At 42.2% G+C, this 23614-nt stretch overlaps 1 protein-coding gene across 4 annotated transcripts in view; it reads left to right on the top strand.

The window, feature by feature from the left end:
* The window catches only part of ARID4A (AT-rich interaction domain 4A), a 95529-nt gene that overhangs the window by 9759 nt on the left and 62156 nt on the right, over positions 1 to 23614 (top strand). For all 4 annotated transcript variants that reach the window (XM_056544990.1, XM_056544991.1, XM_056544988.1 and 1 more), the window contains exons 3-5: positions 6867 to 6977; positions 10575 to 10640; positions 19827 to 19917. In XM_056544990.1, coding sequence (XP_056400965.1) covers positions 6867 to 6977; positions 10575 to 10640; positions 19827 to 19917 — 268 coding nt within the window. The remainder of the gene's footprint in view (positions 1 to 6866; positions 6978 to 10574; positions 10641 to 19826; positions 19918 to 23614) is intronic.

The raw sequence follows: 23614 nt of genomic DNA, 5'->3' as shown, positions 1-23614 counted from the left end.
CTTAATACCTGCGGCAGGAGCTGCTTTGCAGGCAGCGGTGTCTTCCATGTGTGGTTGGTAACATGCCGCCTCTGCTAGTCAGCAGTCCCTTCTTCTGTCGTACAAGTAGTCGCACGTTCCTTTATTTTGTTTTCCTTCAATGTGACACTTACACAAAACACCATATTTATTGTCTATTTTTATAGAGCTGCACATAGAGACGCAACTTCATTATGTGATATCCCTGGTACTGCAATGACTTGTACTTCCCACAGTGCAGTAAGGAAATAGTTAAGTGACAGTCAGCTCTGCTGCGTCTCTGTATTTTCTTATTAGCCTATTGGAGGAAGGACGTCACTAGAGTTAGACGCTTGAGTTTGTGCTGGTTCTTGATTGACACGTGCTGAGCATTTTAGTCTTTGCGTTTGTCGGGGGTAGTCTTACGGTCTGAGGGCATACTTTCACTTCTGTCATTTGTCCTTCTTGTTACCTCTGTTGCTTATGCAGCGGTTTCACAGTTGCTTGTTCAGTGTCTATTTGCTTAAGTCTTTCTACGTAGACTATTTGTGACAGATGGGTGCTATGGATGTCAAAAGTAGGGAAAAGCTTACTAGATGAGGTCTCATTTTTGGGTCTGCTGTACACTGTTCACTGTTAGGATGTTTCTAAGTCATGGATAGAGACCGCGAACTTACAGTAAATTCGATTCGTCACGAACTTCTCAGCTTGGCAGTTGATGACTTATCCTGCATAAATTAGTTCAGCTTTCAGGTGCTCTGGTGGGCTGGAAAAGGTGGATACAGTCCTAGGAAAGGGTCTCCTAGGACTGTATCCACCTTTTCCAGCCCACCGGAGCACCTGAAAGCTGAACTAATTTATGCAGGATAAGTCATCAACTGCCAAGCTGAGAAGTTCGTGACGAATTGAATTTACTGTAAGTTCGCTCATCTCTAGTCATGGACATGGGATATTTCCATAGGAAGTCACGTACTTATACCATCCACATGGTGGAGCCTGTGTAAACAAACACTCTCCTATTTGCAGTCCAGCCCTTGGAGATCTAACCTGTGTAAGGCTGGGTTCACATCACGTTTTCTCCCATACGGGAGCGCATACGGCAGGGGGAGCTAAAACCTCGTGCTCCCATATGTGCTCCCGCATGCTTTCGTATGTGTTCCCGTACGTAATTCATTTCAATGAGCCGGCCGGTGTGAAACATTGGGTTCGGTCGGCTAAGTTTTGCGCTGTATGCGCTTTTTCCCTGCACCTAAAACGGTGGTCAACCACGGTTTTAGGTCCGGTTGTAAAAGCGCAAACAGGGCAAAAATTAGCCGACCGGACCCAACGTTTCACTCCGGCCGGCTCATTGAAATGAATTACGTACGGGAACACATACGAAAGCATGCGGGAGCGCGAAGTTTTAGCTCCCCCCTGCCGTTTGCACTCCCGTATGGGAGAAAACATGATGTGAACCAGCCCTTAGGCTGGGTTCACACTACGTTTTTGCCATACTGTTTTCAATCCGTTTTTCTAAAGAAAACTGCATGGCAAAAAAAAAAACGGATGGAACAGTATGGGAAAAAGTAAACCGTATGCGTTTTTAAACTGTGTACTGTTTTTAAAAGTGCATACAGTTCCGTCCGTTTTTACAAAAAAAGAAAAGAAAAAATATGTTTTTGTCCATTTTGAGAGGGGTGTTGGGTGGTGACTATAGGATGCAAATGCGCATGTTCAAAGTAAAAACAGTTTACAGTTTCCCGTATGGAACCATATACATGTGCGTTTCCCACTGACGTCCATGGGAAAAAAAAAAAGTATGCGGTAAAAACTATACTGCAACCGCCTACGTTTTTTTTTTTTTTACATGGACGCCAATGGGAAACGCACATGTATACAGTTCCATACGGGAAACCGTATATGGTTTTTACTCGCATTTGCATCCTTAAGTCTCCACCGAACACCCCTCCCATTAAAAATGGACAAAATGATCAAAAACGTATGTTTGTTTTTTTGTTTGTTTTATATAAAAAAAACGGACGGAACTGTATGCACTTTTAAAAACAGTATACAGTTTAAAAATGCATACGGTTTACTTTTTCCCATACTGTTCCATCTGTTTTTGAAAATTTTTTTTGTTTTTTTTTTGCCATACGGTTTTCTTTAGAAAAATGGATTGAAAACAATATGGCAAAAATGTCATGTGAACCCAGCCTTAGGGTTCATGCACACTACGTTTTTGCAATACAGTTCCCATATCAGGTTTTTGATGAAAACCTGATTAACCCCTTAAGGACTCAGCTCATTTGGATCTTAAGGACTAAGACATTTTTATTTTTACGTTTTCGTTTTTTCCTCCTCCCCTTCAAAAAAATCATAACTTTTATATTTTCATCCACAGACTAGTATGAGGGCTTGTTTTTTGCGCGACCAGTTGTCCGTTGTAATGCCATCACTCACTTTACCATAAAATGTATGGCGCAACCAAAAAAATATTTGTGTGGGGAAATTAAAAAAAAATCCGCAATTTTGGAAGATTTGTTTTCACGCTGTACAATTTATTGTAAAAATGACGTGTTTTTTATTTTCTGGGTCAATACGATTAAAATGATACCCATGATAATCACTTTTCTATTACTGTTGCGCAAAATCACAAACTTTTTAACCAAATTAGTACGTTTAAAATCCCCCTATTTTGAAGACCTATAACTTTTTCATTTTTCCGTATAAGCGGCGGTATGAGGGCTCATTTTTTGCGCCGTGATCTGTACTTTTTATTAATACCATATTTGCTTATACAAAACTTTTACTACATTTTTTATAAAAAATTTTGGAATAAAATGTTATAAAAAAAAAAGCAGCTATTTTGTATTTTAAAAAAAAAATTTTTTATTTTTTTTACGTTCACGCCGTTCACCGTACGGGATCATTTACATTTTATTTTAAGTTTGAATATTTACGCACGCGGCGATACCAAATATGTATATAAAAATTTTTTTTTACACTTTTTGGGGGTAAAAAGAGGGACCTATAACACTGCACACACTGATCTCTTACACAGATCACTGGCGTGTATTAACACGCCTGTGATCAGTCTTATCGGCGCTTGACTGCTCCTGCCTGGATCTCAGGCACGGAGCAGTCATTCGTCGATCGGACACTGAGGAGGCAGGTAAGGGCCCTCCCGGTGTCCTGTAAGCTTTTCGGTACGCCGCGATTTCACCGCGGCGGTCCCAAACAGCCTGACTGAGCAGCCAGGTTACTTTCACTTTCACTTCAGACGCGGCGGTCAGCTTTGAGCGCCGCGTCTGAAGGGTTAATACAGGAAATCACCGCGATCGGTGATGTCCTGTATTAGCCGCGGGTCCCGGCCGTGACCGACCGGATATAACGCGGGGACACCGCGTGACCCCGCGGCATAGCGCGGGAGCCGGCGGAGGACGTAAATATACATCCTGCGTCGTTAAAGGGGTACTCCGGTGAAAACCTTTTTTCTTTTAAATCAACTGGTGGCAGAAAGTTAAACATATTTGTAAATTATTTCTATAAAAAAATCTTAATCCTTCCAGTACTTATTAGCTGCTGAATGCTACAGAGGAAATTGCTTTCTTTTTGGAACACTGATGACATCACAAGCACAGTGCTCTCTGCTGACATCTCTGTCCATTTTAGCAACCATGCATTGCAGATGTATGCTAAGGGCAGCATGGTGGCTCAGTGGTTAGCACTGCTGCCTTGCAGTGCTGGGGCCTTGGGTTCAAATCCCACTGACAACAATAAAGTGTTGTTATTATTATTATAATAACGTCAGCAGAGGGAACTGTGCTCATGATGTCATCAGAGAGTATTCCAAAAAGAAAAGAATTTCCTCTGTAGTATTCAGCAGCTAATAAGTACAGGAAGGATTGATTTTTTTTTTATAGAAGTAATTTACAAATATGTTTAACTTTCTGCCACCTGTTGATTTAAAAGAAAAAAGGTTTTCACCGGAGTACCACTTTAAGTTGTCTTTTGTAAAAAAAAAAAAAAAAAAAAAAAAGTCATTTAAGGTATAAAAGGCAGGCATAAAATTACAGTAAAAAATGACAATGAAAAAACCACTGGTATTGAACACATTGTATTTTTAAGCTGTCATTGTTTTTGAAAAAGATGTCGTTTTTTTTGGTGCAAAATAGGGCTACAAAAAGCATCTGTCTTTTTTTTGCGTGAAAAAGATTGGATAAAAGAAAAACTTTGTGTGAAGATGTTGTAATGCAGGGTGACATGCAACCAGTAATGATGATTTGTGTTTCTGTGTTCATCGGCTGATAGCCGGCACTTTTAGTTCAAACGTAGTATTTTGGTCAGTGTTTTAGCTAAAACCAAGAATGAAAAACTATAATAAAAAGAATTGCAGCTTTTCCTGTGTTTTGAACCCATTTCTGGTTTTATCTAAAAAAAAAAACACTGAGCAAAATACTTACACTGTACATTTATTGGGAAACCAGCATTCTTGGGAACACTCATTCAGCCTATAATCTGCCCTTGTTAAAAGGCACTTAGAAGCCCTTAAAGGGGTACTCCGCTGCCCTGCGTCCGGAGCTCCGCTCCCCGGTGTCTGGAAGTTTATTGTTCCGAACACTTGTGTGCGGGCTTCCGTGTTCAGGGCCGCCCCCTCGTGACGTCACGCCCGCCCCCTCAACGAAAGTCTATGGCAGTGGTCCCCAAGCTGTGGCCCTCCAGATGTTGCAAAACTACAACTCCCAGCATGCCTGGACAGCCAACGGCTGTCCAGGCATGCTGGGAATTGTAGTTTTGCAACATCTGGAGGGCCACAGTTTGGGGACCACTGGTCTAGGGGAAGGGGGTGTGACGTCACGAGGGGCGGCCCTAAACATGGAAGCCCGCACACAGTGTTCGGAACAATAAACTTCCAGAAGCAGGGCAGCGGAGTACCCCTTTAAGCTAGCCATATATGTGAGATAGCTGTCAGCTATATGAACGTTCAGCTGACAGCAATCTTTGCACGCTCAGCTTATACAAGCATGCGTATATTCACAGTGGGGAGAGGGAACTATGAGGGAGATATATCAAAACCGGTGTAGAGAAAGAGTGGTGCAGTTGCCCATAGCAACCAATCAGATTTTTTCACTTTTAAAAAGGCCTCTGAAAAAATGAAATAAGCTATCTGGTTGCTATGGACAACTGCACCACTTTTGCTCTGCACAGGTTTTGAAAAATCAGGTTTTGGCAGCTTATCTCCCCAAGAACAAAAAGATTAAGTAGTTGCAATGCACCATGCTGATCCTTCTCTCCCCAACGTCTGTCATCAAAGAAAAATCGTGAGGCTCCTCTCATACGTATTAGATGGGCGGCTGGTCCTGTAAGGCTAGGTTCACACTACGGAATTTCCGCCTGCAATTCCGCTTCGAAATTGCAGGCGGAAATTCCGCTTGCTAAAATGTATAGTGTAGTGACCTGGTTTCCGTTCACAAATTCACACTTCGGAATTTGTGAACGGAAAATCCGCTTGGAAATTTCCGCCTGAAGAATGGCATTGTTCTTTCTTTAGGCGGAAATCCACACGGAACACATTGCAGTCTATTGGAGACTGCAGTGTCCGCACGGTCCTAGCGCCGACTGATTCAGTCAGCGCTGGCCGCACTCGGAATCTCGGGGCGGAAATTTTCTGCCCGTAGATTCCGTAGTCTGAACCTGGCCTAAAAGTCAGTTTGTCTGACACAGATTTAATGAGTAGAGGTTAGGGATCAGTGAGGTATTGTGGCAGGGAAATTGCTGAAAAACATTTGTATTATGTTTAAAAAAAATAATTCTAATCTTGAACACGTATTGTTTGGTATCGTGGTGTAAATAACAGAGTTTGATGTGACCAAAGTTGTCCATAGCCTGAGATTTCTGTAACTTTAGACAACAGCCAGATCCTGTACTGATCAACCTACTGCTCTCCGTTTGACATGCATTGTATGCACAATTTCCCTTTGTATACCTTTCTATTACCTGCAGTATATCCCACTGTATGTGCATAGTCGCCCATAGGGATAGTGTAGAGCAGTGGTCTCCAACCTGCGGACCTCCAGATATTGCAAAACTACAATTCCCAGCATGCCCGTACAATAAATATTCTTGGTAGCATTAAAAAATCCGGCCCTAATGGTTTGTTCCCACATTAATGTTTGCACCTGTCATGTGGGGAGCACCCGTCCCCTTTACCACATTGCGAGAGGTGCTTACCAGGCAGGATGATCACATCAGACAGAACTCATCCACTGCATTGCATCATAGGGTGATTGCATTTATACTTGCGCCAGACCATTAAAACTCTGGAAAAGGGGTACTCCGGTAGAAAACTTTTTTTTTTTTAATCAACTGATGCCAGAAAGTTTAAACAGATTTGTAAATTACTTCTATTAAAAAATCTTAATCCTCACAGTACTTGTTAGCTGCTGAATACTACAGAGGAAATTATTTTCTTTTTGGAACACAGAGCTCTCTGCTGACATCACGAGCACAGTGCTCTCTGCTGACATCTCTGTCTATTATAAGAACTTTCCAGAGTAGAAGAAAATCCCCATAGCAAACATATGCTGCTCTGGACAGTTCCTAAAATGGACAGAGATGTCAGCAGAGAGCACTGTGGTCATGATGTGAGCAGAGAGCTCTGTGTTCCAAAAAGAAAATAATTTCCTCTATAGTATTCAGCAGCTAATAAATACTGGAAGGATTAAGATTTTTTTAATAGTAGTAATTTTACAAATCTGTTTAACTTTCTGGCACCAGTTGATTTAAAAATAAAACAAGTTTTCCAACGGAGTACCCCTTTTAAAGATGGTGAAACCTTTTTAACAGTAATATATTTTCTGACAATATCTGCATTTCTTTTGTCTTTTTAGGCAGCGGATGAGCCTGCCTACCTAACAGTGGGGACTGATGTCAGTGCTAAATACCGGGGTGCCTTCTGCGAGGCAAAGATTAAAACCGTTAAGCGGTTGGTGAAAGTTAAGGTAGGTGCAACATGATGATAAGGTTACTATATATCTATGCTTTATCCACGTCCAAGGTCTAGTTACTATGTAGAAAGGGTTATTTTAAAGGGGTTCTCCGGTGCTTAGACATCTTATCCCCTATCCAAAGGACAGGGGATAAGATGCCTGATCGTGGGAGTCCCGCAGCTGTGGACCCCCGGGATCTTGCACGCGGCACCCCATTCGTAATCAGTCCCCGGAGCGTGTTCGCTCCGGGTCTGATTACCGACGACCACAAGGCCGGCGGCGTGTGATGTCACGCTCCGCCCCTCAATGCAAGCGTACGGGAGGTGGCGTGACAGCTATCACGCCCCCTCCCGTAGGCTTGCATTGAGGGGCGGAGCGTGATGTCACACGGGGGCGAAGGCGTGACGTCACGCCGTCGGCCCTGTGGTCGTCGATAATCAGACCCGGAGCGAACACGCTCCGGGGACTGATTACGAATGGGGTGCCCCTTTGGATAGGCGATTAGATGTGTAAGCGCCGGAGTACCCCTTTAATGTACAACAGGGAAGCATGAAGACCGGCCCCCGCACGCCATGATAATAAATACTGTGAGGGAGGGAAACAGACCATTTTTCATTTGTAAATTTTTTTTTCTCTTCCTCACCTTCTAAAAATCATAATACTTAAATATTATTATAATATTATAATTTTCCACCTACAGACCATATGAGGACTTGTTTTTTGTGCCACCAATTTTACTTTACAGTACCATTAATAATTTCACCACAAAATCTAGGGCCAAACCAGGAAAAAAATATTTGTGATGCAAAATTTAAAAAATAAAAAAACGCCAGTTTGTAGAATCGGAAGCCCCCAAAATTTACAAAGTGCACTTTTCAGTACAAATGACACACCTTTATTCTGCAGTTCCATACGATTACAACAATACCCAATTTATGTAGTTTATTTTACTATTTTAAATAAACTTCATGCACCAAAATTAGTATGTTTAAAATTGTCCACTTCTGACCCCTATAACTTTTTTTTTTTTCTTTTTCCATATATATGGATTTATGAGGGCTCTTTTTTTTTTTATTTATTTATTTTTTTTGCGCCATAATCTGAAGTTTTTATGTGGACCATTTTTATTTTGATGGCACCTTTTGATCGCGTTTTTATAAAAAAAAAAAAAAAATTCTAGTATATGAAGTGACCAAAAATTCGGATTTCTGGACTTTGGCGGACTGGCGGTTTAATTAACATTATATTTTAATAGTTCAGACATTTATGCATGAAGCAATACCACACGTGTTTTAGGTTTTGTTTTTTAACATTTTTTTTATTTGAAAAATCGGAAAAGGGGGATGCATATTTACATTTTATTATTTTACACTTTTTTTTTTTTTTTTAGTCTTTAGTCAATAGCTTGCCACCCGATCTAACTCTTTCCGACCATAGACTAATGCAGTGTTTCCCAACCAGGGTGCCTCCAGATGTTTGAAAACTACAACTCCTAGCATGCCTGGACAGCCTTCGGCTGTCCAGGCATGCTGGGAGTTGTAGTTTTGCAACATCTGGAGGCACCCTGGTTGGGAAACACTGGACTAATGCAATGTAAGAGATGGATTTGATTGACAGCCAGGAAGTGAAGTTACACATCCGGAGCTACATTTAAAAAAAAAATTTATAATAATAATAATAATTCTTTTTCAAATGATAGTAACTCTTTACTAGCCATTGTCTTATACTGCTACATTGGTATAGTCACTTTGTCCCATTCACTTGTAAACACCAGGGGAAACAGAACAAAATTACTGATAAGTATGTTACAAAGTTTAACATTTTGTGTCCTTATAAAGTTGATTTCATGAATTCACACGCTGCAGAGTTGTTGAACAGATAAAGACTCCTTCACATGGCCGTCTGCCCCGTTGATAAATTCCTTTTATCAATCTGTTTTTTTTAAATGGGTTGCAAAAGGCTGTAAAATAATCCCATTGATGTCAATGGGATTTTTTTTTTTTTTTTTACAGTCCTTTATCACCCGTTTGCACACGTTTGCTTCCGGTTCCATTATAATTATTTTTATTTTTTTTGATGGGAGAAAAGACTTGTTATGCAGTATTTTTTTTTTCTCCCGTCAAAAATAACAGAATAGAAACGGATATTATAAATTTAACTTTAAAGTCAAATGGATGAGCCTTTAATGTCATCTCTTTGCACCCAGTTTATAATATCCGTTTTTGAACAGTTATTACTTCTGAGCATGCTCAAAAGAGGTGACATCAGCAGAATCTTGGACTACTACTACTACTACTCCCATCATGGAACAGAAATTTTCCATGATAGGAGTAGTAGTTCCCTGGCTGACTGACATGTCAGTCTATTACCCGCTGCTCATCTCCATACCTGACAGAGATGAGCAGTGGGGAATGGAGGAACCTGTCCCCCCTGTGCACTGTTATTGTGCTTCGTTCATTCACTGCCTCCAGTTCTTGACATGTCACCGCTGCTGCCCTGCTACAAGCGCAATCAGAGCGCACAGCGTGAACATGTCACTCTATTCCCCACTGCTCATATCTGTGGGGTATGGGGATGAGCAGTGGGGAAAAGACTGACATGTCCCTGCTGTTATAGTGATAGTAGATGACCGGGCAGCAGGGGAATCCTTTATCACAATTATACATGGGGGGAATAAAATGATTATATGGTAATTATGCACACTATAAGTTTAAAAACCCTGCTGGGAGCCCTGAATGGCTCCTCGGTGCCAGCCATTCAGGGCTCCCAGCGGGGTATTTCAAAATGAAAGTAAAAATATACACTCGATACATCCCAGGGGAGCGAAGCATGCCGCCCGCTCCTCTGGTTAATAACTTCTGATCGCATCGGGTCTCAGAAGTGAGACCCGGTGCGATCAGTCCCTCAGATTCTGTTCCATGATTGGGGCAGTAGTAGTACAAACACTAATGTAGCCTCCCCAGCTGCCGGCACACTCCCGCAGCCGGGGAACTACTACTCCCATGATGGAAACAAGTCTGTTCCATGATGGTGGTGGTGGTAGTAGTAGTCTCGGCTGCGGGAGTCTGTAGGCAGCTGACTTTTCATACTAACGAATGAAAAACTGATGCAAAAGGATACCACTAAATGGCATCCTTTTTGCATCCGTTAGTAGTATAGTCTGTTTAGGAGGCAGTAACGGAAGACAATGGCCGTGTGAACGTAGCCTTAATGAGACAACTGCTAAAATTTCTGCTACAAATCTGCTGTCTGTGAATATACTATCCAACCCTGCATACTCTTTATGTTCTGTATGTACCTGTAGTAGTGATGGCCTACAATAGGTTTCAGTATTTCCTTTTTAACCTCTTCCTATTCGCTGCTTAATAAACTTGGGTTAACAGCATAATAAAGCGTTTGCATATAAGTCACTCAGCTGTGTGTCCTCTTCTTGGTAAAGAAATGGCGGCAGTGTATTCCCAGTGACCCACCTCTTCTCCTCTGTGCCAGTTACTCCATAATTGGATTTTCAGACCTCTAATTGATTTTATTCTTCTTCCCTCCACAAGGTCCTGTGTTTGACAGTGCAGACACCAAAACATAGTTATCTGATTGTGGCTTCATTTACAGGTCACTCTGAAACAAGACAACTCGACACAACTGGTACAAGATGACCAAGTTAAAGGGCCATTAAGGGTACGTGTGTGTGTGTAGCCTCTGGGATAAGTATTGTACACGGTCTTGAATGACTTGTGTTCTACTTGTTGTTTGTCTTTGTTTAGTTAAAGTGTAACTATACTTTCAGAAAAATACACAAAAGGAGCCATAGCATGCACTCATCGCTATATATATATATATATATATATATATATATATATATATATATATATATATATATATATTAACCGCTTTTAACTTAGCTTAGCCTTTTCTTTCTGTCTGTTTTAGCGATCAATTGGGTTCTTGGCACCCAGACCCCTACTAATCAAAACATCCAATATGTCACTGTCAAAAGGTGGTGTGTGTGTGTGTGTGTTTTTTATTTTGTTTATAAAGTACAGTTACTTTACAGGGAATGTCCATTTAAGAAGAACTATAACTTTTGGGCTAAATGTCACATACAACAACCCAAACATATCCTTGTTCATCCAGCTTGGTGTCCGAGATCATTTCCCAAGCATTCTGGGGGGAGATTTATAAAAAAAAACTTGTGCCAAGAAAAAGTTGCCCATAGCAACTAATCAGATCGCTTCTTCTTTTATTTTGCAGAGGCCTTGTTAAAAATGGAAAAAAAAGCGAGCTGATTGGTTTCTATGGGCAACTGGGCAAGTTTTTCCTCTGGACACATTTTGATACATCTCCCCCTCTGTGCTTTCTGCAGGATGAATTCACAAATGATAAATTTGTTGCAGAGATTTCTGTGACTTTCTAGTTCAGTGGTCTCCAACCTGCAGACCTCCAGATGTTGCAAAACTACAACTCCCAGCATGCCCGGACAGCCGTTGGCTGTCCGGGCATGCTGGGAATTGTAGTTTTGCAACATCTGGAGGTCGGCAGGTTGGAGACCACTGTTCTAGATCATTTGAAGATCGCTTTGCCACATTGAGACACTGTATCCGATTCTGAGTTGCAGACATTTAGGGTGCGTTCCCACAGGGCGTATACGCAGTGTATTTGACGCTGCGCAAAATTTATGGCAGCAGCGGGAAATACGCTGCGTATTCCTTGCTCACTATACACACAGGGCTTTCCGGCGGCAGCCCTATGTGTGCAGTGAGCTTTGGAGGCGGGGCCATGTCCCGGCCTGTCTGTGACGTGTGGCTCCGCCTCCAAATCTCACTACATACATAGGGCTGCCGCCGGAAAGCCCTGTGTGTATAGTGAGCAAGGAATACACAGCGTATTTCCCGCTGCTGCCGTAAATTTTGCGCTGCGTATACGCCCTGTGGGAACGCGCCCTTAGGCAACAAATCTGCATTATTTTCCAATGAGAAACTGTTAGTCTTTTATTTCCCCTCTAAGTAATAGGGAACTAGTAAGTTCAAATGTGGTAATAATGAATTTTTCCACTGTACCGTTGTAAGTGACTTAAGCCCAGTGAATATTGGTTAAGCCCAAAATAGCTGGCTCAAGTGTGTGTGTGTGTGGGCGAGAAGTTTATTGTAACCAATTTCCTGCATAGGATTACTGCCGTGGGTATACTTATGTTATAAAAACAATCAGAGTTATCTAATAAATTATGGAAGTGCAAATTATTTCTAAGAATACTGAATAAAGTGCCTGGTATGCAGTGGCCTTGTCTTTCCTCAGGGAGGGGTTGTCCAACCTTTAAGAATTATCTCCTATTTAAAGGGGTACTCCGGCGCTAAGACATCTTATCCCCTATCCAAAAGATAGGGGATAGATGCCTGATCGCGGGGGTCCCGCCGCTGGGACCCCCCGTGATCTTCCACGCTGCACCCCGTTAGAATCAGCCCTCGGAGCGTACTCGCTTCGGGTTTGATTACTGGCGATCACGGGGACGGATCGGCAGCACCCCCGCGATCAGGCATCTTATCCTCTATCCTTTGGATAGGGGGGATAAGATGTCTTAGCGCCGGAGTACCCCTTTAAAGGACAGGACAAGTGTGTGTGATCTCAGGAGGTCCGACAATCTGGAACCTCTACAATCTCAGACACCCAAGATCATACTGTATTAGTCTTAAATTAGTTTTAAAGAAATTCTTTATCTAAAGTTGCTGATATAAGTCTGATAAGTTGGGCTTTTCTTGAGGTCTCGACCAGAATAACACCCTGCCAAGCCTTCTTGTCCTTTATGTCCCCTCACTGTTGAATAGGTATTGAGCTGATCTGGTACAGACTGGTTGATAAAGATGTGCTGTGACAACCTTATATGAAAGTAGCTGTCAGGTCACGGATATGTAGTAACCCTGCTGAGTCTCGCTGCTAGAGAGCAGCAACGGGTGACGTAGGTCAGTGTTTCCCAACCAGGGTGCTTCCATCTGTTGCAAAACTACAACTCCCAGCATGCCCGGACAGCCAAAGGCTTAAATGGGTACTCCGGTGAAAAATATTACAGTGGAAATTATTTTCTTTTTGAAATACAGAGCGCTCTGCTGACATCACGAGCACAGTGCTCTCTGCTGACATCTCTGTCCATTTTAGGAACTGTCCAGAGTAAAAGGAAATCCCCATAGCTAAAACATGCTGTTCTGGACAGTTCCTAAAATGGACAGAGATGTCAGCAGAGAGCACTGTGCTCATGATGTCAGCAGACAGCTCTGTGTTTCAAACGGAAAATAATTTCCACTGTAATATTTAGCAACTAATAAGTACAGGAAGGATTAAGATTTTTTTAATAGAAGTAATTTACAAATCTGTTTAACTTTCTGGCACCAGTTGATTAAAAAAAATAAAGTTTTTCACCGGAGTACCCCTTTAACGGACAAGATTACCGGAGATCCTTGCCATGGAACGGGTTAAGGTGGGTACTGTTGTCATTATTGTCACCTGCACTGCACTACCTGTCGGTACCTACAGGTTAGTGCAGGTGACACTGGTGACAGATTTATTTTAAGGTGTTTATGCATTTTTTGTATCTTTTATATGTAAGCAAGTGGGATTTATGACTGCAGCATTTATTTTTTTTTTTTGGGGTGACATAAAGACATGCATATTGTCATTGGGGTTTACACAGAAGCAGATATAGAACCTTTTCTTAGCACTGCTTATTTAGGCAAAACTAATGAATGTTAATGTATTAAAGGGGTATTCCAGGCCAAAACTTTTTTAGATATATATATATCAACTGGCTCCAAAAAGTTAAACAGATTTGTAAATTACTTCTATTAAAAAATCTTAACTTCAGAAGCTAATAACTATTGGAAGGATTGAGTTGTTGTTTTCTGTCTAACTGCTTTCTGATGACTCAAGTCCCGGGAGCTGTGCAGTTCCTATGGGGATATTCTCCCATCATGCACAGCTCCCTTGACGTGACATCATCATTGAGCAGTTAGACAGAAAACTTCAGAAGCTAATAACTATTGGAAGGATTAAGATTTTTTAATAGAAGTAATTTACAAATCTGTTCAACTTTCTGGAGCCAGTTGATATGTATAAAAAAAAAAAGTTTTGCCTGGAATACCCCTTTAACATATGAGGTTAGAAGCCCCAGAAGCTGCTACTCGCTGCTCATCCACCTCCAGCTTTTCTCTGCACATAAACCATGAGATGATGTTCTTATTGTACTGTCTTATGCTCCTGACACTGGGGAAAAGATGGAGGTGGATGGAGAAGACGGCGTGCTCAGCTAGAAGCACTTTCTGCCTTAATGAAGGTTGATTAAAACTTAAAGGAAGGTTACTGTAGACCCAGGGGAGGAGGTAGGTATCCACCAGCATCCACATTTCACTGGGAATAGTTATAATAAAGTCGGTTACTGAATAAATGTAGAAGGTTCATCATTTTAACCATACCATTATAGTTGTATGTGCAGCTTAGAAAGCAAAACATTTAAAGTGTTACACCAAGATTACAGGTTATCCCCTATCGTGTGGGGATAACCAGCTGATCGGTGGGTGTTTGACTGCTGAGACTCCCACTAATCTCGTGAATAGAGATCACTTGTAACCCATCCCGAGTGAATGGAATGGCAGCAGTACATTCACACATCTAAACATAACAAAGTTCACTGCTTGGCTATGTTTGGAAGTTGCATAAGAATGAATGGCTAAGCTGTTGGGTATTTGTGCTGCTGTTGCAAAACTACAACTCCCAGCATGCCCGGGCAGCCAACGGCTGTCCGGGCATGCTGGGAGCTGTAGTTTTGCAACATCTGGAGGTCCGCAGGTTGAAGATCACTGCTCTAGGGTACCTTGAACCTCAAGATTGGGGGAGGTCCCAGAGCTCAGACCCCCACTATTCAGCTAGTCCTTTTCTGTGGATAGGGGATTACCTTTTTAACCCCTTCAGGACGGAGCCCATTTTGGCCTTAAGGACCGGAGCGTTTTTTGCACATCTGACCACTTTCACTTTAAACATTAATAACTCTGGAATGCTTTTAGTTATCATTCTGATTCCGAGATTGTTTTTTCGTGACATATTCTACTTTAACATAGTGATAAATGTTTGTCGATACTTGCATCTTTTCTTGGTGAAAAATCCGTAAATTTGATGAAAAATTTGAAAATTTTGCATTTTTCTAACTTTGAAGCTCTCTGCTTGTAAGGAAAATGGATATTACGAATAAATTTTTTTTGGTTCACATATACAATATGTCTACTTTATGTTTGCATCATAAAATTGACGTGTTTTTACTTTTGGAAGACACCAGAGGGCTTCAACGGTCAGCAGCAATTTTCCGATTTTTCACAAAATTTTCAAACTCAGTATTTTCAGGGACCAGTTCAGGTTTGAAGTGGATTTGAAGGGTCTTCATATTAGAAATACCCCATAAATGACCCCATTATAAAAACTACACCCCCAAAAGTATTCAAAATGACATTCAGTCAGCGTTTTAACCCTTTAGGTGTTTCACAGGAATAGAAGCAAAGTGAAGGAGAAAATTCACAATCTTCATTTTTTACACTCACATGTTCTTGTAGACCCAATTTTTGAATTTTTACAAGGGGTAAAAGGACAAAATTTTTACTTGTATTTGTAGCCCAATTTCTCTCGAGTAAGCACATACCTCATATGTCTATGTAAAGTGTTCGGCGGGCGCAGTAGAGGGCTCAGAAGGGAAGGAGCGACAAGGGGATTTTGGAGAGTACGTTTTTCTGAAATGGTTTGTGGGGGGCATGTTACCTTTAGGAAGCCCTTATGGTGCCAGAACAGCAAAAAAAAAAACACATGGCATACCATTTTGGAAACTAGACCCCTCGGGGAATGTAACATGGGATAAAGTGAACCTTAATACCCCACAGGTGTTTCACGACTTTTGCAAATGTAAAAAAAAAAATTTTTTTTTTACCTAAAATGCTTGTTTTCCCAAAAATTTTACATTTTTAAAAAGGGTAATAGCAGAAAATACCCCTAAAAATTTGAAGCCCAATTTCTCCCGATTCAGAAAACACCCCATATGGGGGTGAAAAGTGCTCTGCTGGCGCACTACAGGTCTCGGAAGAGAAGGAGTCACATTTGGCTTTTTGAACGCAAATTTTGCTCTGGGGGCATGCCGCATTTAGGAAGCCCCTATGGTGCCAGGATAGCAAAAAAAAAACACATGGCATACCATTTTGGAAACTAGACCCCTCGGGGAACGTAACAAGGGGTTAAGTGAACCTTTATACCCCACAGGTGTTTCACGACTTTTGCATATGTAAAAAAAAAAATTTTTTTTTTACCTAAAATGCTTGTTTTCCCAAAAAATTTACATTTTTAAAAAGGGTAAAAGCAGAAAATACCCCCCAAAATTTGTAACACAATTTCTCCCGAGTACGGCGATACCCCATATGTGGCCCTAAACTGTTGCCTTGAAATACGACAGGGCTCCAAAGTGAGAGCGCCATGCGCATTTGAGGCCTAAATTAGGGATTGCATAGGGGTGGACATAGGGGTATTCTACGCCAGTGATTCCCAAACAGGGTGCCTCCAGCTGTTGCAAAACTCCCAGCATGCCTGGACAGTCAACGGCTGTCCGACAATACTGGGAGTTGTTTTGCAACAGCTGGAGGCTCCTTTCTGGAAACAGTGGCGTACCAGACGTTTTTCATTTTTATTGGGGAGGGGAGGGGGGCTGTGTAGGGGTATGTGTGTATGTAGTGTTTTTTACTTTTTATTTTATTTTTTGTGTTAGTGTAGTGTAGTGTTTTTAGGGCACAGTCGCACGGGCGGGGGTTCACAGTAGTTTCTCGCTGGCAATTTGAGCTGCAGCAGAAAGTTTGCGGCAGCTCAAACTTGCAGCCAGATACTTACTGTAATCCTCCGCCCATGTGAGTGTACCCTGTACGTTCACATTGGGGGGGGGGGGGGGGGGGGGGGAGACATACAGCTGTTGCAAAACTACAACTCCCAGCATGCCCGTTGGCTGTCGGTGACTGCTGAGAGTTGCAGTTTTGCAACAGCTGTAGGCACACTGGTTATGTATCACTGAGTTTGTGACCTAACTCAGTGTTTCACAACCAGTGTGCCTCCAGCTGTTGCAAAACTACAACTCCCAGCATGTACGGTACATGGTGTACGGTGACTGCTGAGAGTTGTAGTTTGCAACAGCTGGAGGCACACCGGTCGTGAAACACTGAGTTAGGTTAAAAAAAAAACTCTGAGTTTCACAACCAGTGTGCCTTCAGCTGTTGCAAAACTACAACTCTCAGCAGTCACCGACAGCCAACGGGCATGCTGGGAGTTGTAGTTATGCAACCAGCAGATGCACCACTACAACTCCCAGCATGCACTTTAGCGGTTTGTGCAAGCTGGGAGTTGTAGTTATACAACAGCTGAAGGTACATTTTTCCATAGAAAGAATGTGCCTCCAGCTGTTGCAAAACCACAAGTCCCAGCATGCCCATAAGGGAATGCTGGGAGTTGTGGTGGTCTGCCTCCTGCTGTTGCATAACTCCCAGCATGCCCTCTTTGCATGCTGGGAGCTGTTGCTAAGCAACAGCAGGAGGCTGTCACTCACCTCCAACGATCCAGCCGCACAGGTCAGTCCCTCGTCGTCTCCGCCGCCGCAGCTGCTCCTGGGGCCCCGATCCTAACAGGGGCGCCGGGGATCGGGGTCCCCAGCACCCGGGGTGCACGTCCCGCACCCGCTCACGTCCTCCAGAAGAGGGGCGGAGCGGGTGCGGGAGTGACACCCGCAGCAGGCGCCCTGATTGGTCGGCCGGTAATCCGGCCGACGAATCAGGGCGATCGTGAGGTGGCACCAGTGCCACCTCACCCCTGCAGGCTCTGGCTGTTCGGGGCCGTCAGAGACGGCCCTGAACAGCCAGTAATTCCGGGTCACCGGGTCACTGGAGACCCGATTGACCCGGAATCGCCGCAGATCGCTGGACTGAATTGTCCAGCGATCTGCGGCGATCGCCGACATGGGGGAACATAATGACCCCCCTGGGCGATATGCCGGGATGCCTGCTGAACGATTTCAGCAGGCATCCGGCTCCGGTCCCCAACCGGCTAGCGGTGGGGGCCGGAATTCCCACGGGCGTATGGATACGCCCTCGGTCCTTAAGGACTCGGGATGCAGGGCGTATCCATACGCCCTATGTCCTGAAGAGGTTAAAGGGGTATTCCAGGCCAAAACTTTTTTTTTTTTTTATATATCAACCGGCTCCGGAAAGTTAAACAGATTTGTAAATTACTTCTATTAAAAAATCTTAATCCTTCCAATAGTTATTAGCTTCTGAAGTTGAGTTTCTGTTTTCTGTCTAACTGCTTTCTGATGACTCACGTCCCGGGAGCTGTCCAGCTCCTATGGGGATATTCCCCCATCATGCAAGGGATATTCTCCCATCATGCACAGCTCCCGTGACATGACATCATCATTGAGCAATTAGACAGAAAACTTCAGAAGCTAATAACTATTGGAAGGATTAAGATTTTTTAATAGAAGCAATTTACAAATCTGTTTAACTTTCCGGAGCCAGTTGATAGATAAAAATAAGTTTTTGCCTGGAATACCCCTTAAATTTTGGGATAACTCACAATTTCTAAGCTAATTCTAAGGTGAGCGTGCCCCAATGCTGCTGGGGCCCTCTACAGTCTGCTGTTATCAGCGTGCTTTGAATTAGGTTTGAGCCATGGCCTTTACAGCAGTGAAATTAAGTTTTACATTCAAGCAGAAACATTTCCAGCAATGGATAGTGCATACGTGCTTCTCTTTTTCATTTGTGTATATATATATATATATATATATATATATATATATAGTGCATTATATGTATTTAATAAAAAAAAGAGGAATTTTTGTAGTGTAAATTTTAGTTTTCTTTTGCACACTTTCCTAGTTGTCTTAGGCTGGATAGAAACCAACTGAACAAAGCGATGACATCCAGTATGAAAACAACCAGTTTAGTTTGCATATAGGAGCAAAAAAAATTGTGCCCTACAGAACTAAAGGGGTTCTCCACCATAAGGTGATTTTAGTACGTACCTGGCAGACAGTAATGGACATGCTTAGGAAGGATCTGCGCTTGTCTTGGGCTAAATGGCTATGCTGTGAGATTATCATAACACTGTGGCTAGCTTTTTGTGAACTTTTATTTCCTGTTTTGATTTTTCTTTTTTTGACTACAAATCCCACAATTCTATTTTCCTCCTTCCCACACATTGAAACATAAATGAGCTGCAGATCTGTGGGTTTCAATCAGGGTGCCTACAGCTGTTGCATTAGTTGCAGATTGATCACTCCACCCATTGAAGCAGACAGGCTCCCTGTCATCAGCTGACTAGTGAGGTCAGGTCTCGGCCGCATTGCAATCTGGGAAAAATCCGAGACAAAATAAATAGTGGGGTGAAAATCACAGAAGAATTGTGAGAAAACCGTCACACACAGGTACAGACACTATATTATGAACTACAGTAACTTTACAGCCTCTGTAGCATAGTCAAATAAAAAAAAATTCCCGGAATACCCCTTTAAGGTTTATGTTAAGAAGATATAAGCTGTGCACATTAGCGTCATGACTGAGTTATTGATATTAATCCTGATAGAGCCTATTGATTTGTAGTGGGGTCCATCAGTTCTGGTGTTTTGACAGCAAGAATAGCATCACACACAGTGGTTTGCTTGCTGTCCAAAATACCCAAACGCTGCCGGAAAGGGGGAAAAAAACACCAATATAAAAAGAGCCATACTGGCTGGTAAATGCTTGTATGCTGCTAGGTTAAAAGATGTGTAGAGTTGTGCAGTCTATGACCTTTAAAATGAATGTCTTACTGTAGGTTGGAGCTACAGTTGAAATGAAAGCCCCTGATGGATCCTCCCAGGAAGCAGTCATAAGTAAGCTGACAGATGCTAGCTGGTATACTGTGGGTAAGTCATTTTATTACCATATACCTGCACTACAACAGGACTAATATTCAAAGTCCTATAACCGTGATGAATATATAGTAAACTGTCCACTATTGATTCATCTCACTAAAATATGACATTGCACATTTAAATGTATGATTTCGAAGGAATATGAAAAAAAATAAAGCATAAAAAAATGATGTGGAGAGAGGATTTTTTTTTTTTTTTAACCCCTTAAGGACCAAGCCCATTTTCACCTTGAGGACCAGGCCAATTTTATTTTTGCATTTAGTTTTTTTCCTCCTCACCTTCTAAAATCCACAACTCTTTCATATTTCCATCTACAGACCCATATAAGGGCTTGGTTTTTTTTGCGTGACCAATTGTACTTTGTAATGAAACCTCTGATTTTACCATAAAATGTACGGCGAACCCAAAAAGATTTTTTTTTTAGGGCGAAAATTTAAATGAAAACCACAATTTTACTCATTCTGGAGGGTTTAGTTTTCACACTGTACAATTTACGGTAAAAATGACCTGTGTTCTTTATGTTGTGGGTCAATACGATTAAAATGATACCCATGGTTAGATACTTTTTATATTTTTGTACCGCTTAAAAAAAATAAATCAAAAACTTTTCATACAAAATCAGTAATCTAAAATCTCCCTATTTTGACCACTTATAACGTTTTTATTTTTCCATATATAGGGCGGTATGAGGGCAAATTTTTTGTGCCGTCATCTTAACTTTTTATTGATAACTTTTATATCATTTTTATATATTTTTTTTTATAAAATGTGAGGCAGCGCTGCGGGCGATCCGATCATCTATTTTATTATGCGCTTTGCCGCAGATGCCGTGATCTGTACAGATCACGTCATCTGAGGGGTTAATGGCAGACATCCGCGTGGTCGCGGATGTCGGCCATTACCAGCCGGCACCTGCCGTGTATGACGCGAGCACCGCTCCAATGCTCGCGGTCATGCACAGGACGTAAATGTACGTCCTGGTGCGGGAAGTACTGCCAAACCAGGACGTACATTTACGTTCGTGGTCGTTAAGGGGTTAAAGCAATTAATGGAAATTTAAGGTTTTGTCCCAAACGTACACTTTGTATATTATAGATGATGAGCATCTACTTAGTGTGGGTGCAATGCACTGGGACACCCTCCAATCACAAGGTCAAAGGACCCTTCCCACTCTTCTCATTCTCCTGGATGAATGTAGCTGCAGCACGCATGTTCAGCCTCTGCTACGTTCATTCCCTGTGGGACTTGTGAAGATAGTCGAGATAGCTTGACTGTATCAGAAGACCCATAAATTGGAGAAGAGGTCGAGATGTGCATTGGTGCGCCATTCCCTCAAGGTGATCAGTGGAGGTTCCCCCCACAGTCAGGGAATAACTGAATTTTAGGATAAATAACGATCAGTAGGATAGATATCTCTTCAGAATAATGTTTATTACTTTAAGGTTGCTGCTGTACCCCTTTATTTCTTAACTTTGGAAAGGAGCTAAAAGAAAATGTTATGTTACGCTTTATTTATTTATTTTTTCCCCCCAGAAACCATTTGAATAAATAATTGTCCAAGCAATATTTATAACAACAACATATGTGTTATGAGAGGCTTAAAGTGTACATTTTAGGTGCACCAATCCAGACCTGAAAGCTAATCCAAATGCTTACAAAACTGTTACAATGTAAAGAATATATATGGCAAAGAAAAGAAAGGCACTATATATAGAAAATATATATAAAGAAAAGCAATATATATAAAGAAAAGCAATATATATATATATATATATATAGCAAACAAAATGTAGAGCAGCGCCCAAGTAGATAGTGGATGGTGCAGGCAGCGATGAAAAGATCCTAGGTCAAGGTAGGTAACACATCCAAGAAGAGGCTGCAGCACTCAAGATTATGAGTGTAGAAAAGGTGTTTATTCCATATCAATACAAAAAGTGCCACTTTTTGTATTGATATGGAATAAACACCTTTTCTACACTCATAATCTTGAGTGCTGCAGCCTCTTCTTGGATATATATATATATATATATATATATATATATATATATATATATACTCCAAATAGAAGCAGCACATCAAGTAGAATCAGGTGATAGTCAGTATGGGGTACTCGCATAATTGGAGCCTGGGTCCATCGGTTCCTCAATCCAAATAGGTGAAATAGAATGCAGCACACCACTGTTGCAGTCAAAACAAATAGATTTATTCCATAGCGTGCAGAGGACTACGTTTCACCGGTCTCACACCGGCTTTATCAAGCTTGATAAAGCCGGTGTGAGACCGGTGAAACGTAGTCCTCTGCACGCTATGGAATAAATCTATTTGTTTTGACTGCAACAGCGGTGTGCTGCATTCTATTTCACACACACACACACACACACATATATATAATATACAGTGGTCCCTCAACATACCATGGAGGGATCTGTGCAATGTAAAGTATAGGACAGTGGTCTAACACCTGCGGACCTCCAGATGTTGCAAAACTACAACACCCAGCATGCCCGGACAGCCAACGGCTGTCCGGGCATGCTGGGAGTTGTAGTTTTGCAACATTTGGAAGTCCGCAGGTTGAAGACCACTGGTAGAGGAAGTTGTACTCGCCTGTCCCTGCGGCTCCGGACCGTCACCGCTGCCCTATATTTTGCCCTCCATCGCTGTCGCCGCGTCCCCGGGGTATCCCTGACGCTCCGGCAAGGCCTCTGCTTCCCTGGCATCTTCGCTCTCCGTCGTGTGCGCAGTGACGTGATGATGATGACGATGGAGAGCGCCGACAATGCAGGGGATCCCAAAGAGGACGCGCCGGAGCCCGAGGATAGGTAACACACGGGGCACCGTAAACAACTATCCGGTGGCAGCTGAAGCAGTCTGCGCTGCCGAATAGCCGTTTATGCGATGGCCCCGACATACAAAAGCATTGTATGTTGATGCTGCCTTCAACATGCGATTTGCCTCTGAGAGGCCATCGTATGTTGAAATGATCGTATGTCGGGGCCATCGTAGGTCAGGGAGTCACTGTATATAGAATCGTACACATGAACTATAGGCAGAGCCATGCGTCATCTCAACCTAGATCCCAGTGCACCAGGCAAGAAGAGACTGAATATTCTGTCTTCAAATAAGAAATGTATAGTTTACAGCAGCACTGTCAGTCTACAAATAATTGGGTGCAAAGCTTCTAGTAGCTGAACTAACACCTCCAAGGTAATTTGTATAATCTACAGATGAAGCAGCACTCCAGGATGACACAATCAGCAGTGTAAACACAGTACAGATCATTTAATCCTGGAGTGCTGTTTCTTCTGTGGATTATACTGTCTTGAATGAGTTATAGAGGCCAGGTCTGAAGTATATAAACATTAGGGGTGTGAATCGCCAATAATTTGGCGATTCGATTCGAATCGCGATACCAGGGTGGCGATTCGATATATCGCAATATATCGCGATACTGTCATGTTGGCGATATATCGCGATATTCCCTATTAAAAGCTTGGGAAAACTTATTCTAGCTGAGAAAGAACAAGGTCCCGCGAGAGTTGTCCTGTGAGTGCGTACGTTCTCCTTCCTGTTTGTTCTGAGTCTGTAGTCTCGCGGTAGCAGCCTGCGAGTGGGACAGAGCTGATAACAGGTACACTGCCAACTAGTGGTCATGAGTTTGTGTTATAAAAAAAATAAGACAGACAAATAG

Source organism: Hyla sarda, chromosome 11, assembly GCF_029499605.1.
Source record: "Hyla sarda isolate aHylSar1 chromosome 11, aHylSar1.hap1, whole genome shotgun sequence".
Taxonomy (NCBI): Eukaryota; Metazoa; Chordata; class Amphibia; order Anura; family Hylidae; genus Hyla; species Hyla sarda.
This window is presented reverse-complemented; position numbering and strand designations above follow the sequence as displayed.